Here is a 16,072-nt window from a genome sequence, read left to right on the forward strand (position 1 = left end):
TAACGGACAATTGCGCGGTCATGCAATACGGTACATAAATGAAATTTACATCCTTTTTTTCCCCACAAATTGAGCTTTATTTTGGTGGTATTTGATTGCCTGTGCGGTTTTTATTTTTTGCGCTATAAAAAAAAAAAAAGGCTGACAATTTTGAGGAACAATACAAAACAATATTTTGGACTTTTTGCTATAAAACATGTCCAGTAAAAAAAAAAAAAATGCAAAAATCAAATTTAGTTATAAATTTCTGCCAAAATGCATTCTGCAACATGTCTTTTCTAAAAAAAAAAAAACCCAATACGTGTAAATTAATTGGTTTACGTGAAAGTTATAGCGTTTACAAATGGTGGGAAAGATACTGGGACTTTTAGGTTTTTTTTTTATACTAATAATGATCAGCGAATTATGGCGGCGATCAGGGACTTATGGCAGCGACCAGCGACTTATGGCGGGACTGCGGCGGACATTCTGACATTGGGGGGTACTGACTTGGGGTCACTGACATCCCCAAAAACACTAATACAGTGATCAGTGCAAAAAAAAAAAAAAAACACTGACACTGTACTAATGGCAATGGGGAGGAAGGGGTTAACTTTATTTTGCAGGGAAGGGTTATAGGAGTGAGGGGAGTGTTTTACTAGGGGGTGGGGTGTGTACTGGACGGGACAAGGCTGATCGAGATAGAGAAACTGTTCTTTCTTAGATCAGCTCATCCTCGAGCTGACAGGGAAGTGACAGACAGCACAGCTACTGCAGCTGTGCTGTCTGTCACTGTTTGCCGCCGATCGCCGGGAGATAGCCGCTAAGGACTGGCTGTGACCCGGCGACTCACATCTGCGGCAGTGATCGGCGGGACAGATAGGGCGGCGGCGCGCCCCCTATTTGTTTACAAAACACACGTTTTAAAACGTGGTTTTGCCTGCCAGTGCCGCCCTGCCGCCGTATATCTACAGTGGCTGGGCGGCAAGTGGTTAAAAATTGTACTGTATATTACCAATTCCCCAACGGTATGCAAACTTTTGAGCACAGCTGTACATTAAACCGACAGCTAGGAAGTAAACACTATTTTGATGGAGTGGTCAGAAATATGGCTTCTTATGTTATAAAGAGGCATATACTGTATGTAAGTAGCAGAGAAAATATAGGTACAAGTTAAATGTAAATTACATAATGTATGTAATGTTTATATTCTTAGGAACCATATAATAATTTAGACAAAGAACTTGATTCTACACATTGTTTTACTTTACAGTTCAAGAATTAGGATTGTTTTTACATTGCTTCATCATTAGGAAAAAAATTACAAGGCCGATATTGTGCATTGATGGAATCTAGACTTTGGCTTTATTTGAAAATTTGTATATATGTTACATGGCCATTTGCCAGACACGAGTTAATGCACAAAAGGTGGAGGTAATGAACAAGCATTGGATCATAAGGAGTTTAATATGTATGTACATTATCACTACAGAGAGCAAGTGCTTCAAGCAAACCTACAGCAGAAATAAAAGTTGTTCCTCACCGAGTAATACTAACATTCCAAAGAAAAAGAAATTCCGAAAAACACACTGTTCTATGTGACAGCATAGTAGGGTATATCGGAAGCAAAGACCAGGTGTGGAATTGTTGCCAACAGTATCCAAATCATATTCATAGACTGTGCCCACAGTAACCAGGTTTAAGAGGTTCAGGTTGTAGTGCAGATTAGAATTACTAACCCAACTGAATGCTACTTACAGCATTCTTATCTAAAAATAATGCCTAAACATTCCAGAAATATCATGGGTAATACAAGTACATAGAAGAGCAGGAGTCAGAAATGCAAAAGTCCTGTACATGAATTCCAAACTATTTTCTGAGCAGACCAACTTGTGAACAGTAACCAAACACTGGGTTGGGAAGAAGCAACTCACATGCTAGCTATAGGTTTGCTAACTGTTTTGAGTGGACACTGTTTATATTGAAAAATACCAAATGTAAAAATACTGCCTATGTATATGTGAAGTGACAATGGTTTCCAATCCAGCAACTCAGTTTAAATACAAACCACTTTCAAAATAGATTCAAGCATTTAATTAAAACCTAGACAAGAAAAAGAAAATAAACACAAAATTTCCAACTCCGTAAATTGCTGGTGCACCATTAGATAGGCAACTGAAATTTGACATCCACTTGCGCTTGTTTTGCCAAGGTTACAATTTCTGACAGTTTGACAACCTATGGAAAAAAATAAAAAAAAATAAACATCATACATCGCATGTATCAGATGCTACTTAGAACTGCAGTTCAGACCATAATCAAACAGGACGAAAGACATGCTAGTTGTAGCTGCTTTTATATCATGTTTGATATTAAGTTTGCTGCAACATTACTAGCATGCAGAGTGTATAGGTGCAACTTATCCATCCAACACATCCATAAATAAAGATATTTTAATAACTGTGGCCAATGGTAGACTTTATCAAGGCTATGCAGACTTGCAGGCATGAGTCTCAATTCACTTAGGTGTCTAGTCTATGGGAGCACCTATCTGAGTCCAGTGCCCTCAGGGCACATTGCAGGTCAATCCCATTTCTTCCTAGCAGGCTCTGGATACGGTCTTTGTAGCAATGGTGAAGATAACTGATCCAGAAAGCTGCAAAATGACCCCTTCTAGCTCTGAAGTAATTATAGAAACTTGCTAGAAGGAAAAATAAAAATCTTGATAAAAAGAGAATGCTTTCTGCTCTCATAGCAGAGAGAAAACCCTGTACTCCTAAGGACACTAGAAAAGGCATGCTGGGAGGAGAAGGGTTTATACTGGGCTGTCCATACACCTTTGTTTTGCCGATGTACAATCTCCTCATGTAGCAGCATAATTTAAATAATGAGCCTGTGCCCAGTACTGTATAATTAAGAAATAATGATCTTAATGGCTTACACATGCAATATAGATTAGTGAATTCAGCCTATTGACTTTTATTAATTTACCCAGACAAGACAGGGCTCAACTGACATATGGCCAATCCCGCATACAAATGATTTTTTAAATATGCTAATCCATAAAAAGGTAACAATTTTCTATGCTAAAAAAAAGAGTAATTCCTTTGAAAAAAAAACATGAACACAGATTGCTTACAACTGTTTAAATTATCTTAAGGTAGAAAACAGAATTGGGGAAAAAAATGCTAACCTGATGGGAAAAATAGAAAAAAAATGCCAGTTCTACAGCAATTTTTCCTGGCAAAGGCAACTTAGGTCTATGGAATGCACACCAATAAAGGGATTCTAATCATGGAACAGAGATGAACCTCAGTGCTAGATCAAATACACAGGGCTTTTTAGTATGGAACCGCGCCCCATCCCTGGCGTCCGTGGGAGGAACAGCGCCCCATCCCTGGCGTCCGTGGGAGGAACAGCGCCCCATCCCTGGCGTCCGTGGGAGGAACAGCGCCCCATCCCTGGCGTCCGTGGGAGGAACAGCGCCCCATCCCTGGCGTCCGTGGGAGGAACAGCGCCCCATCCCTGGCGTCCGTGGGAGGAACAGCGCCCCATCCCTGGCGTCCGTGGGAGGAACAGCGCCCCATCCCTGGCGTCCGTGGGAGGAACAGCGCCCCATCCCTGGCGTCCGTGGGAGGAACAGCGCCCCATCCCTGGCGTCCGTGGGAGGAACAGCGCCCCATCCCTGGCGTCCGTGGGAGGAACAGCGCCCCATCCCTGGCGTCCGTGGGAGGAACAGCGCCCCATCCCTGGCGTCCGTGGGAGGAATAGTGCTTCGTATCAGTGGGAGGAATAGTGCTTCGTATCAGTGGAAGGAAAAGTGCCCCAGGGGCTGGATAAAAGCAAGCAAAAGGGCCACATCTGGCCCGCAGGCTTGGAGACCCCTGATCTAGGCCAAAGAACAAAATGTAATATAATCCTTATAAGTGGTGGCTGCACTGAATTGTCAACCCCCTCAAAAAAAAAAAAAAAACCCACACATTTTTACTTACCTAGGTGGATGCAGCATGGATTCGATGCTCTGCAGTGCAAACTGAGCAAACACTGCTGATCGCTCAGTTCTCCCCTCAGCCCTGAGCAGACAGCCATGACTGTGTCTCCGTCTCTCAACCTCCAGTGCTCACTGGAACACTGGGCTGTGGAGGGGGCAGGAGGGGCTGGGTTAGGATATTTTCAGAGCCTGAACAGGCTTAGTGATGTCAGCCGACACCAGGCTTTAGCCCACTGCTGGCTGAAAACGGGTCACAGGAGTGCAGAACGAACTGCACTCCTGTGACCTGCAGGAAAAGTATAGCCAAAATTGCTTTGTTGTTTTCTTAAAGGAGAAGTAAAGCCAAAGCTAACCATTTTTAATCTATATCTAAATACACAACATTGTTATATGTCAGGAAAAACCTCAGCACAATTCTTCTACCACTTGTACCTAAGATTGTCAGAAATGAGAATATATTGACCTCTGCATGACTTCAACACTTATTAAATCACTTTAAAATACACTTCAATAGCTTTGATGTCCTTAGAAATAAAAGTCTAAAACTTTACTTTTTCCAACTCTTTTGCTCATGTTTTCACCACAGGGAGCCTATACAGAGTTTCCAGTGGCACTATGTTTAGAAAGAAAAAGTCATCTTTCTATCAAGCTGGAGACAGGCCAATTTAAAAAACTTTAACCCTTTTACATCACTGAATTTTTCCACTGGGTTTTTCCCAATGCAAGCAGCAATATAAATATAACATCAATACAGGCTATAGTAATGATGTTTTTCACATAATAAATTGAACCTAAGCTCAGAAAGTGATGTGCTTTCTTATAGAGAATATCTTGATATGTTAAATTGTCAGAGGAAGCACGTTGGTTCCATAGATTCTGGGGAAGTGCCTTTGATGCTGGTGCAGAGAACAACAGTTTTCATGTCCTAGATTTTGTGGCATATCTCTCTCAATAGACGTTTTCTGGCCAGGCTTCATTGAAGCCACCCTGGGCCTACAAGAATATCCTTTAAAAACTGAGCTTAATTTGTTCTCCACTGAACAATGCTTTGAAAAATGCATGTGCACCACTACTGTATATTTTAATACAAAGGCGAACCAACCCTTTAAGTGCATCTACAGTATTTTTACTATTATTTTTAAAATGTGTATAGCATCCATTGTATTTTACTTTGTTTTTTAAACACATATACTATTATCCACTTACATTGAATCTGGTATCGCATTTCTTTGAATATCATTGCTAAATTCTCACAGAGGATTACAAATCATCCTGCATAACTGAACGTCATCAAATCTAATAGCTGTATAAGTTGTTACCTTGAAAACAATGTGAATATTATGTTGTGCCTGGCTTGAATTTAATGAGGTGTGTGGACCTCTTGGATAAAATAAAAGTGAGAGTTGAAAACAAAAACAGCCTGAAATGTATTCTGTCTCATAGCACCAGGATAAAGCATGCATAATGAACACATGCCTGGCTTATTAAATGTAAACTAAAGAGATCAGTTTGATAGCTTGGCTATTAAAATGTACTGTAAAACAAATGATTTGTTAGGGAACATTTGCTAGTAGACTGATATAAATGACTTTTAAATAGGAAACCATAACATTTAAACGCATCAAGGTATAAAATGGCTTTAAAAAACAAAGCAATCAAAGCAATCGAAACTGAAAATCTATCGTAAAATATGTCCTAAGCCAACCCGAATTACATGGTATTCACTCAATTAGGCTTGCGCATTTGCATTTAAACCTGCATCTGTTCTTTCAGGGTCAATAGAAGAAAATTATATTTGGTTAGCATTCAGCATACTGATTACAACATATGTTCTTCTTTGACAACAAGAGAAGAACAGATATTTCCAAATAATTGTTAAAAAAAGCAGATAACTTTTCTAGCCATTGCAGAAAACAAAATAACTCATAATCAACCCAATACGTTTCGATCAAAGGCACTTTTCAAACTTACCATTTTTGCAGCTTCATCCAGATCATCACATGCAAGAATCTTCAGCCCACTGGCTGTTATAAGTGCTTTAGCATCATCGACCCTTGTACCTAAAGAAAAGGGGTAAGGTGTGAGTGGAATTTTATACATTTAAAGGGTATTAGATCAAAAGGGCAAACATTTATTATATTGCAGCTTACCAATTTTTAGATGTGGTGGCTGGACCAGTTTTCTTTTTTAGGCTTTCTTTAATTTTTTTTTACCTGGTGATCTGGCCAGTAAGTCTGTTTTTCAATGGGGCAGCACAGTGGCTAAAGTACTAGGGTCGTTGGTTCGAATCCCAGCCACGGCACCACATGCCTGGAGTTTGCAGGTTCTCCCTGTGCCTGCGTGGGTTTCTGTTTCCTCCCACACTTCAAAGACATGCTGGTAGGTTAATTGGATACTGTCTAAATTTGCCCTAATATGTGTATGTATTAATGTGAGTTAGGGACCTTAGATTGTACACTCCTTGAGGGTTAGGGACTGCTGTGAATGTACAATATGTAAAGCACTGCGTAAATTGACAGCGCTATACAAGTACCTGAAATAAATAAACAAGCTCTCTTCCAGATGCAGCAGTTACACAGTTGAGACAAATCATTTACCACTTATAGGTGTGCTTACAATGATCAGCTCTTATTGATGTAAACACTTTATCCCAAAAGGAAATAAAACTGTTGCTGTAACTGCTTAAAAAGTATTAACCAGAGTATGGTTTCAATGTGTTAGTGCATCTAAATCCGCTAGTCCATCTAACACTCCCCTCCCTCCATACTGACAAATCTGCTGTCCAAAGGTGCCCCTGTGCTCCTTCATCCAGAGACACCAATACTGGAGGCTTATTACTGGCCAGGTGACCAGGTGAAAACAGAGGGGGGGAGCCTTAAAAAAGAAAACTAATGCAGCCACCACATCTGTTGATTGGTGGCTGCATTAGACTGCTTAAGACTGCTTGCTTAGAATATCATGGGGAACATTTTAGAGAGTAGTGCGTGGTGTTCGGCAAGGTTCAATTCACTCTTCTCCTTGCTTGCTCTACATGACCACGAGTAGCGGGTGTTTGGGGGGGGTAGGGAAGCTGAGGGTTAGGTTTCTGCAATGCTGTCAACATATACAGGTATATTATGGGAATAGATTCACCTCTTCTTAAGAACTTGTTGCATAAAGCAAGATTAGCTTTTACTATATTTTTATACTTTTTTTTTTCAAATACTTTGTATATTTTTAATATTTCTTTTGGGAAAATCCTAATTATTAAACTATAAACTTTACAGGATTCCTGTACAATGAAGGAAAATGCCAGTACCCTCCTTAAGAGAGGGGTTTGCGAGATTGGATAGAGCCGTGGAAATGGAGGATTTGATCTACACTAATAAACATGCAGAATTTACCAATACATGCTAACCTCATTTCAAATCGAAGCCAGATTATGTTAACATTCTGTCCTGGATAAGGATAGTCTTTTTGTCCCTAATTTAACTACTACTGTGTAGCTCCCTAGGAAGTGCATGCCCTACTGTGACCTGCGGAAGGGGAGCACTGTCCACCCCGCCCCCCCATACTTCCCCTTCCTTTTTTTTTTCCCTCTTTCCTCTTGACCCTGAAAAACACTTTTATATGTGTATGTGATATCTCATACAGGTTCATTGTATTGACAAGAAGCCTATACTTGTGATTCTGGACGTACCTTGTAATCTGTACTGCAATTTTACTGTTCTTGAAAATGTTCAATAAATATTATAGAAAAAAAAAAAGGATACCTGTAATGGGAGGAATACATCGGCTGCCAATGCTGACTGAAAATACTAGCTGCCTGGCAATCTTTGCCTTTTAAACAGTCTAAGACATGAATAAGTCATGATATGCCAATCATGAAAGTGAGAGTGAAATCAAAGCTTCTAATCTGGTGGACTATGTCCAACAATGCCAGCGTGCATACTTTCTCAGTAAAGGTTTTTATTGATACTAGGGCAACTGAATTTACTGAAGCATCTCATAGTAAATCTCAAAAACACATACTATGCAAGAAAGCAGACAAAGGAATACAGGCTAATTTCTAAGACCATTTTAAATGCACAGTAATGCATGTATTTAATATAAATGATATAATTTACACTGCGTGTTTACCTGCATTTATGCACAGTTTAGCTGGGTTTAGAGAAAACAGAATTCTGTTTGTTCAGGGACAGATCAGATACTCTGAATGCATTTAACCTCTTGCGTGGCCCCCGCCTGCAATGTACTGCGGACAGGCGGCCCGCACAGGCAAAGCAATGTACCCATACGTCACTCCCTGTTTCCAAGCTCTGGGTGCGCATGCACCTCCAACCTGCCTACTCGCTCTATTGGTGTGGTCGTACACAGCAGAAGACTGTCGGTAAGTCCCAGCCAATGATTCACGGCCTGGAACTGCTAATCAGCTGTGTATAATCACACTATCACAGTCCCATTATAAGTCGCTGATCACCACCATTAGTAGCATGATAAAAAACATTTTAAAAATCATGTATGTGTGTATACACACACACACCACAGTTTGTAAGTGCCATAACTTTCATGCAGACCGATCAATATACACTTATTGGGTTTTTTTTTTTTAATCAAAGACATGTAGCAGAATACATTTTGGCCACAATTTATGAAGAATTTATGAAGAAATATTTATATATAAATATACTTATATTAATTGGATGTGTTTTGTAGCAGAAAGTAAAAAAATATGTTTTTCTTCATAATTTTCTTTTTTCATTTATATTGCAAAAAAACAAAAAACCCAGTAGTGATCAAACACCACCTAAAGAAGCACCTATTTGTATGTAAAAAATTGTATAAAAAACTTTGTTTGGGTACAGAGTTGCATGACCACGCAATTACCAGTCAAAGTAGCGCAGTGCTAAATAACAAAATGGCCTGCTCATAAAGAAGGTAAAATCTTCCGGAGCTTAAGCAGGTAAAACGCATGTAAGTACATTTAAACACAGGAGAATGTGATCTGGGAAAAAAAGTGGTTGTAAACCCTTGAAAGGAAGCATATCCTCCTCCTACAAAGTGTAAGTGCCTCACTCTAACACCTAGTGTGTATCCTGGCTGCCATTTTCTATGCAATCTCCATGTGTCGCTTCTGACAGTTTTCCCAGACACCAGGAAAACCATGGAGATCCCATTTCCTCTAGCACACAGCAGATGATTGACAGCCTCTGTAGTACATGTTTCCCAATGAGACTATGTAGAGGGTAGTGTGTCCATTCCCTCCACTCAGGTGTCAGATTACACTCAGGTCTCTGCTGTGCAGCATGTAATGTCAGATCTCTGCGCCTTGCCTCCTGCAAGATGAGAAATACCATCTGGTGAATTTTGGAGGGCTCTAGAGGAGAGAGGCCTGCAGATAAAGTGGTCAGTTTATGTGGGAAGATTTGCTTCATCACTTCAGTGGACTTTTTAAGAGTTTATTATCACTTTAAAGTTTGTTTTCTAATTTCCAGATCATTTATTCTGCATTTAAATAAACCAAACGCAGGCGGATAGTGTGAATGTAGCCTATAAAAATATCCTCAGTAACAGGTCCTTATTTACTTTTTACTGAAATTACTGATTTGAAAAATAACCTTGGTTCACATTGTCTTCAGAAATCTTAAAGGGTAGCTTATCTTCACACACAGAACTCATTCTTGCACCTGACTTGTAAGCTGATGTTTCTCTGTTAACCTCCAACTGTACACCATTTGTAATTCATCTCTCTGCTTTTACTGCCACTGTCCATATGTCTGTACGTATCTGTTACATGCCTACCTAGCCTACAGCCCAATACTGTAATGCAGAATATAAAAATCCTCTAATAAGACCCAGCGATAAAGGGCATTTAAAAAAAAAAGAAAGAAAAAAAAAAAATCACATTAAAAAAAAATTGACAGTAATTACAAAATTATCACAGCAAGTTCTTTTCTGTGTATTTACCAATTTATAAAGCTGCACCTTACAACTGCTCAAGCAATGTAGTAAGAAAAAAACGACAAGTCTGAGATTCTTGGGGATTTAAGATGTGTTTTTCCTCATGAGAACAAAAAAGAAAAAAAAGAGCCAAGAGGCTTAAGTAAATCAGGTTACCTTGTAAACGGACCACAATGGGTATCCTGAGTTCCAGATCCTTTACAGCCATTATGATTCCTTGTGCAATTACATCACATCTCATAATACCACCAAAAATGTTAACCAGTATAGCCAGTACCTACAGGGAAATAGATTTAAACTTAGATTACACAGGTTTAATTCAAAGGCAAAGATAAACCTACAAAAGCAAGAAAATGTGTTTTTCAAACTAGAAGTACAAATATTTTACACTGGAAATGTAAATGTTCATCAGTTATAAAAGTCAAGTTACAATACTTCATATTCGCTAGTGCTTCTCACATGTAGTACACCATACAACAGACTATACAGTATATTATCATCATTCTACATTTTTTTTCTAGTAAATGTTTACCAAGCTGTGCAGCCTGCTACACCTGTACAACAACCTTTGTGTAAGAAAAAAAGACCTACCTGTATTTTTCGCTCCATAAGACGCACTTTTTTCCCCAAAAAGAGGGGGGAAAATGTCAGTGCGTCTTATGGAGTGAATACGGAGCGGCCGGTGCAGTATTTCCACCGCCGCTGTGTCAGAATACCAGGCCGGCCGCTAAGGTATTTTTCGTCAGTAGAACCTTACCTGTTCCTCGGTCCAGCGCTGCGCAGTCTTCCCGCGTCGGCTTCTTTAGTGTGGGCTCTCGGGTGTGAAAGCCGGGTGCCCAGTGCGCATGCGCGAGAAGCGCTGCGCTTTGTGAATGGCACAGTGTCTTCTGGGGCATAATCCCCCCCCCCCACTGACACCAATGATGGGACACTATTCCTCTCATTGATACCAAAGATGGGACACTAAACTCGCCACTGCCACCAATGATGAGGCATTATTCCTCCCATTAACACCAATGATGAGGCACTATTCTACCCACTGAAATGATAGAAATCTATCACTCCCACTGACACCAATGATGGGGCTTTATTACTAACACTGGCACGAACATCGGGACACTATTCTACCCACTGACACCAGTGATGGGATACTATTCCTCCCACTGACACCAGTGATAGAACACTATTCCTCTGATTGATATCAAAGATGGGCACAATTCCTCCCACTGACACCAGTGATGGGGCACAATTCCACCCACTGACACCAGTGATGGGGCACAATTCCACCCACTGACACCAGTGATGGGGCACAATTCCACCCACTGACACCAGTGATGGGGCACAATTCCACCCACTGACACCAGTGATGGGGCACAATTCCACCCACTGACACCAGTGATGGGGCACAATTCCACCCACTGACACCAGTGATGGGGCACAATTCCACCCACTGACACCAGTGATGGGGCACAATTCCACCCACTGACACCAGTGATGGGGCACAATTCCACCCACTGACACCAGTGATGGGGCACAATTCCACCCACTGACACCAGTGATGGGGCACAATTCCACCCACTGACACCAGTGATGGGGCACAATTCCACCCACTGACACCAATGATGAGGCACTATTCCTCCCACTGACACCAATGATGAGGCACTATTCCTTCCACTGACACCAATGATGAGGCACTATTCCTCCCACTGACACCAATGATGAGGCACTATTCCTCCCACTGACACCAATGATGAGGCACTATTCCTCCCACTGACACCAATGATGAGGCACTATTCCTCCCACTGACACCAATGATGAGGCACTATTCCTCCCACTGACACCAATGATGAGGCACTATTCCTCCCACTGACACCAATGATGAGGCACTATTCCTCCCACTGACACCAATGATGAGGCACTATTCCTCCCACTGACACCAATGATGAGGCACTATTCCTCCCACTGACACCAATGATGAGGCACTATTCCTCCCACTGACACCAATGATGAGGCACTATTCCTCCCACTGACACCAATGATGAAGCACTATTCCTCCCACTGACACCAATGATGAAGCACTATTCCTCCCACTGACACCAATGATGAAGCACTATTCCTCCCACTGACACCAATGATGAGCCACTATTCTTCCCACTGACACCAGTGATAGGGCACTATTCCTCCCACTGACACCAATGAGGAGGCACTATTCTACCCACTGACACCAGTGATAGGGTACGATTCCTTGATACCAAAGATGGGACACATCCCTCCCACTGACACCAGTGATGAGGCACTATTCCTCCCACACAAACGATGGGGCATTGCTTTTTCCCCACTGACCTGGACCCCTTCTATTCCCAATAAGCACAGTCCGACCCACATAAAGTCTGAAGGACAGCAATCAGGCCCTTTGTTTGGAAACCCCTGCACTAGATCATCAATTATTCTTCATTGTTCTGACTGATGGAAAAAAAAAGTGATTTGTGAATGGTTAATTGCCATGGATGAATGCACACCATGGCACAATCTTGTACTTTAAATCTACGCCACCGATTGCAATTCCACTGTGGATTAAAAATCATTGTGCGATATGTTTCTGTACTAATCATCTGATCTCCTGTTTAATCAACTCCTTACAACTGAATCTATCTTATACAGCTACTAGGCATTTCTGTGCTTCCTTTACTTTTGCACGAGCGATGCAATAGGGTTTCCCTATTTCAGCTGGGAATTCCTTTGTGATGTCATCATTATGTGATTATGTTGTCTGTGATCACGCTTGTCTGCAAGATGCACATAGTAAGTAGTGACACTAGGGAGTTATCACTTCTGCAATCACATGAAGGTGTGAAAGAGAAATGGGTTACATGCCCAGCGAAAGTCCAGCTCAATACTACATATCCCACTGGGCAGAAAACAATCTCTGTTTTGTGAAAATTGCTTCAAGCTCTATTTAACTGCAGTATAACGGTCTCTTACAATCTGGAATTATTAAACCCCAGATAACAGAACAAGAGATCAAACAATCAATGTTGCATGAAATTTTATCATTATAATGAAAGTAAATACCAAGTCACTCAAACCTGCTACATGTGCACAGTCTTGCATGTCATAAGTAGAATACACAGAACACTGCTGCATATTTCAGAGAAAGGCATATACCTTTTTGTCAGAGGTGATGAGCCTAAAAGCTTCTGTTACTTGCTGAACGGTTGCTCCACCACCAACATCTAAGAAGTTTGCTGGAGTTCCTCCATGAAGCTTTATAATATCCATCGTTGCCATAGCCAGGCCAGCACCGTTTACTATGGAGCAAGGAGACCATATTATATTGGGCACATTAAACATGCATGTGTGAAGGGGTGAGGAGTATGTAATGTACAAAAGTGTCCAGAATACGACAGCCTGAAGAATACCATGTACAGCACAGTGTACGCAGGGACAACCCTGCTATGCCCCTAATACACTGCACAATGAACCACAATACACGCAGCAGATCTCGTACCTAACCTCATGCTGGTCAGAAGGCTTCGTTTTCTTTTTCTTCTTTATGACATAAAGCTGCACCAACTTTCTACACTTCACCTCCCATGTAAGGGGGTGGGTGGGGCTAGTTTTCACTTCCAAGGTTTTGAATTTATTAAAAATTACAGCAAATTCTGTCTATCCTGTCCTTGACTGTTTTTGTTAAAGAAGAGAGAAAAGAAATAAAATTATTCCCCTCCTCCCCATATCTTTCACTGCGGCTATGCAAAACATCTGAACAGTGCCTACATCTTAAAGAATAATTCCAGGCATCGGCATGTTTTACACAGTTTCATTGGTCCAGGTTGATATGGCTATACCATACCTGGCTGATGCTGCTGGAAACTACTTAAGAAGACACCGCTACTTCAGTGATCTCTACTTGCTTCCGGGTCCTGTGCCGAGTGGCTGCATTCTTGGATTGTGAACACAGGAGACTGGCCACTCAGCATGTGCGCCATTCAGAGCGTGCTTTCCATTTTCTGAAGGAATACAAAGCCTTCTCTGACTAGACAAAATGGAGAGGCAGGGTGGTGACATTATGCTCTCAACCTTGTCCAATCAGAGAACGTTTTGCCCTCCTATTTCTTCTGTATTGAACTGTATTGTAATTGTACAGTCCCCCTTTATATTGTAAAGTACTGTGCAAACTGTTGGCGCTATATAAATCCTGTATAATAATAATTCATTCAGAAAAAGCAAAGCTGAGTGGCCCATGCTAAGTGGCTGACCTCCTGTATTCACAATGCATCAGGTCAGTTGATCAGAACCCAGAAGCAAGTGGAAATCTCTGAAGTAGCAGTGTATACTTCATGGATTTCCAGCTTTCAGTAGTATTGGCCAGATGTGTCATACTGTACATGATTACATGGTATGCATAGTTACCAGCTTGGACCAATGTAGATGCCTGGAATTATTTTAATAGATGCAGGCATTGTTCTTCTGACATTTGTTTGCTTGGTTTCTCCACTTTTTTTTTTTTTAACTGAAGGATATTGGGCAGGAAGGTGCTGAAAGGGCCACTCACAGAGCAAACTGTATTTGGTTCCCCAGGAACCAGCTGATGATATTTGCTCTGTGTATGGCCAGCTTTAGTATCAACAAAAAGTGCCAACTTTAGTATCACACCAACAACAGCCACACAAGGAACACTACAGCTGAAGAAGAAGTCTCTAATATGGCAGTACATTGAGAAAAATCAGATTAGGGTGACAGTTTGTATTGCACGTTTAGTATCTAACAGCATTGGTACCACGAATATGTAAATTAACTAATACACTATTACTTAAATGTGCAAATAGTGCAGTGATCACAAAAATACAGATGTAGATGGACTATAACAGCAGGAAGGACAGCAGTCTGGAGCCTGCATACACAGATATGTGTTACCAACAGCTACTGAGAGTCCGATTATATCATACAGTTCAAATAGATAGAGAAAAGAATTCCGGTGTTCTGCATTCTTAGCCAAGTAGCAATGAAAAAAAAAATCATTAACGTTTATGATGAAAGCCCACTACCTAAATGAGCTGAATTGCATGCAGGGAAAAGAATGACAAGAATTATTCATCCATGTTCTAAAATGAGAGGAAGAGCCATGAAGAAGCACAAAAAATAAGCCCACACCTTAGCATAGTCTAAACAATGGGCCTCTTTGGCAGCACAAAACGTACAAGTGCCAAAGTCCAGTAAGACTGGTCATAGGAGACTTGATAACAATGAACAAATGCTATATAGCAAAGCAAATGTAAATATATAAATATCCTAGGTGCTCATGCAGCAATCACATACAGTGCCTTGAAAAAGCATTCATACCCCCTTGACATTTTCCACCTTTTGTCATGTTACAACCAAAAATGTAAATATATTTTATTGGGATTTTTGTGATAGACCAACACAAAGTGGCACATAATTGTGAAGTGGAAGGAAAACCATAAATGGTTTTCAACAATTTTTTACAAATATATGTGAAAAGTGTAGCGTGTATTTGTATTCAGGCCCCCTGAGTCAATACTTTGTAGAACCACCTTTCTCTGCAATTACAGCTGCAAGTCTTTTTGGGTATGTCTCTACCAGCTTTGCACATCTAGTGGGTGACATTTTTTCTCATTCTTCTTTGCATAATAGCTCAAGCTCTGTCAGATTGGATGGAGAGCGTCTGTGAACAGCAATTTTCAAGTCTTGCTACAGATTCTCAATTGGATTTAGGTCTGAACTTTGACTGGGCCATTCTAACACATGAATATGCTTTGATCTAAACCATTCCATTGTAGCTCTGGCTGTATGTTTAGAGTCGTTGTCCTACTGGAAGGTGAACCTCCACCCCAATCTCAAGTCTTTTGCAGACTCTAACAGGTTTTCTTCTAAGATTGACCTGCATTTGGCTCCATCCATCTTCCCATCAACTCTGACCAGCTTCCCTGTCCCTGGTGAAGAAAAGCATCCCCACAACATGATACTGCCACAACCATGTTTCACGGTGGGGATGGTGTGTTTAGGGTGATGTGCAGTGTTAGTTTTCCGCCACACATAGCGTTTTGCTTTTAGGGCAAAAAGTTCAATTTTGGTCTCATCTGAACAGAGCACCTTTTTCTACATGTTTGCTGTGTCCTCCACATGGCTTCTTGCAAACTG

At 41.0% G+C, this 16,072-nt stretch overlaps 1 protein-coding gene across 1 annotated transcript in view; it reads right to left on the bottom strand.

The window, feature by feature from the left end:
* Positions 1-1,314: 1,314 nt before the first annotated feature.
* SUCLA2 (succinate-CoA ligase ADP-forming subunit beta) overlaps positions 1,315-16,072 on the bottom strand; it is a 107,308-nt gene continuing 92,550 nt past the window's right edge. Inside the window, exons 8-11 of the mRNA XM_089679038.1 lie at positions 13,076-13,218; positions 10,067-10,187; positions 5,942-6,030; positions 1,315-2,217 (exon numbers count right to left, since the gene is read on the bottom strand). Of these exons, the coding sequence (XP_089535164.1) occupies positions 2,143-2,217; positions 5,942-6,030; positions 10,067-10,187; positions 13,076-13,218 (428 nt within the window). The 3' untranslated portion in view covers positions 1,315-2,142. The remainder of the gene's footprint in view (positions 2,218-5,941; positions 6,031-10,066; positions 10,188-13,075; positions 13,219-16,072) is intronic.

Source organism: Staurois parvus, unplaced genomic scaffold, assembly GCF_062004578.1.
Source record: "Staurois parvus isolate SC_StPar_1 unplaced genomic scaffold, SC_StPar_1.0 ptg000017l, whole genome shotgun sequence".
Lineage (NCBI taxonomy): Eukaryota > Metazoa > Chordata > Amphibia > Anura > Ranidae > Staurois > Staurois parvus.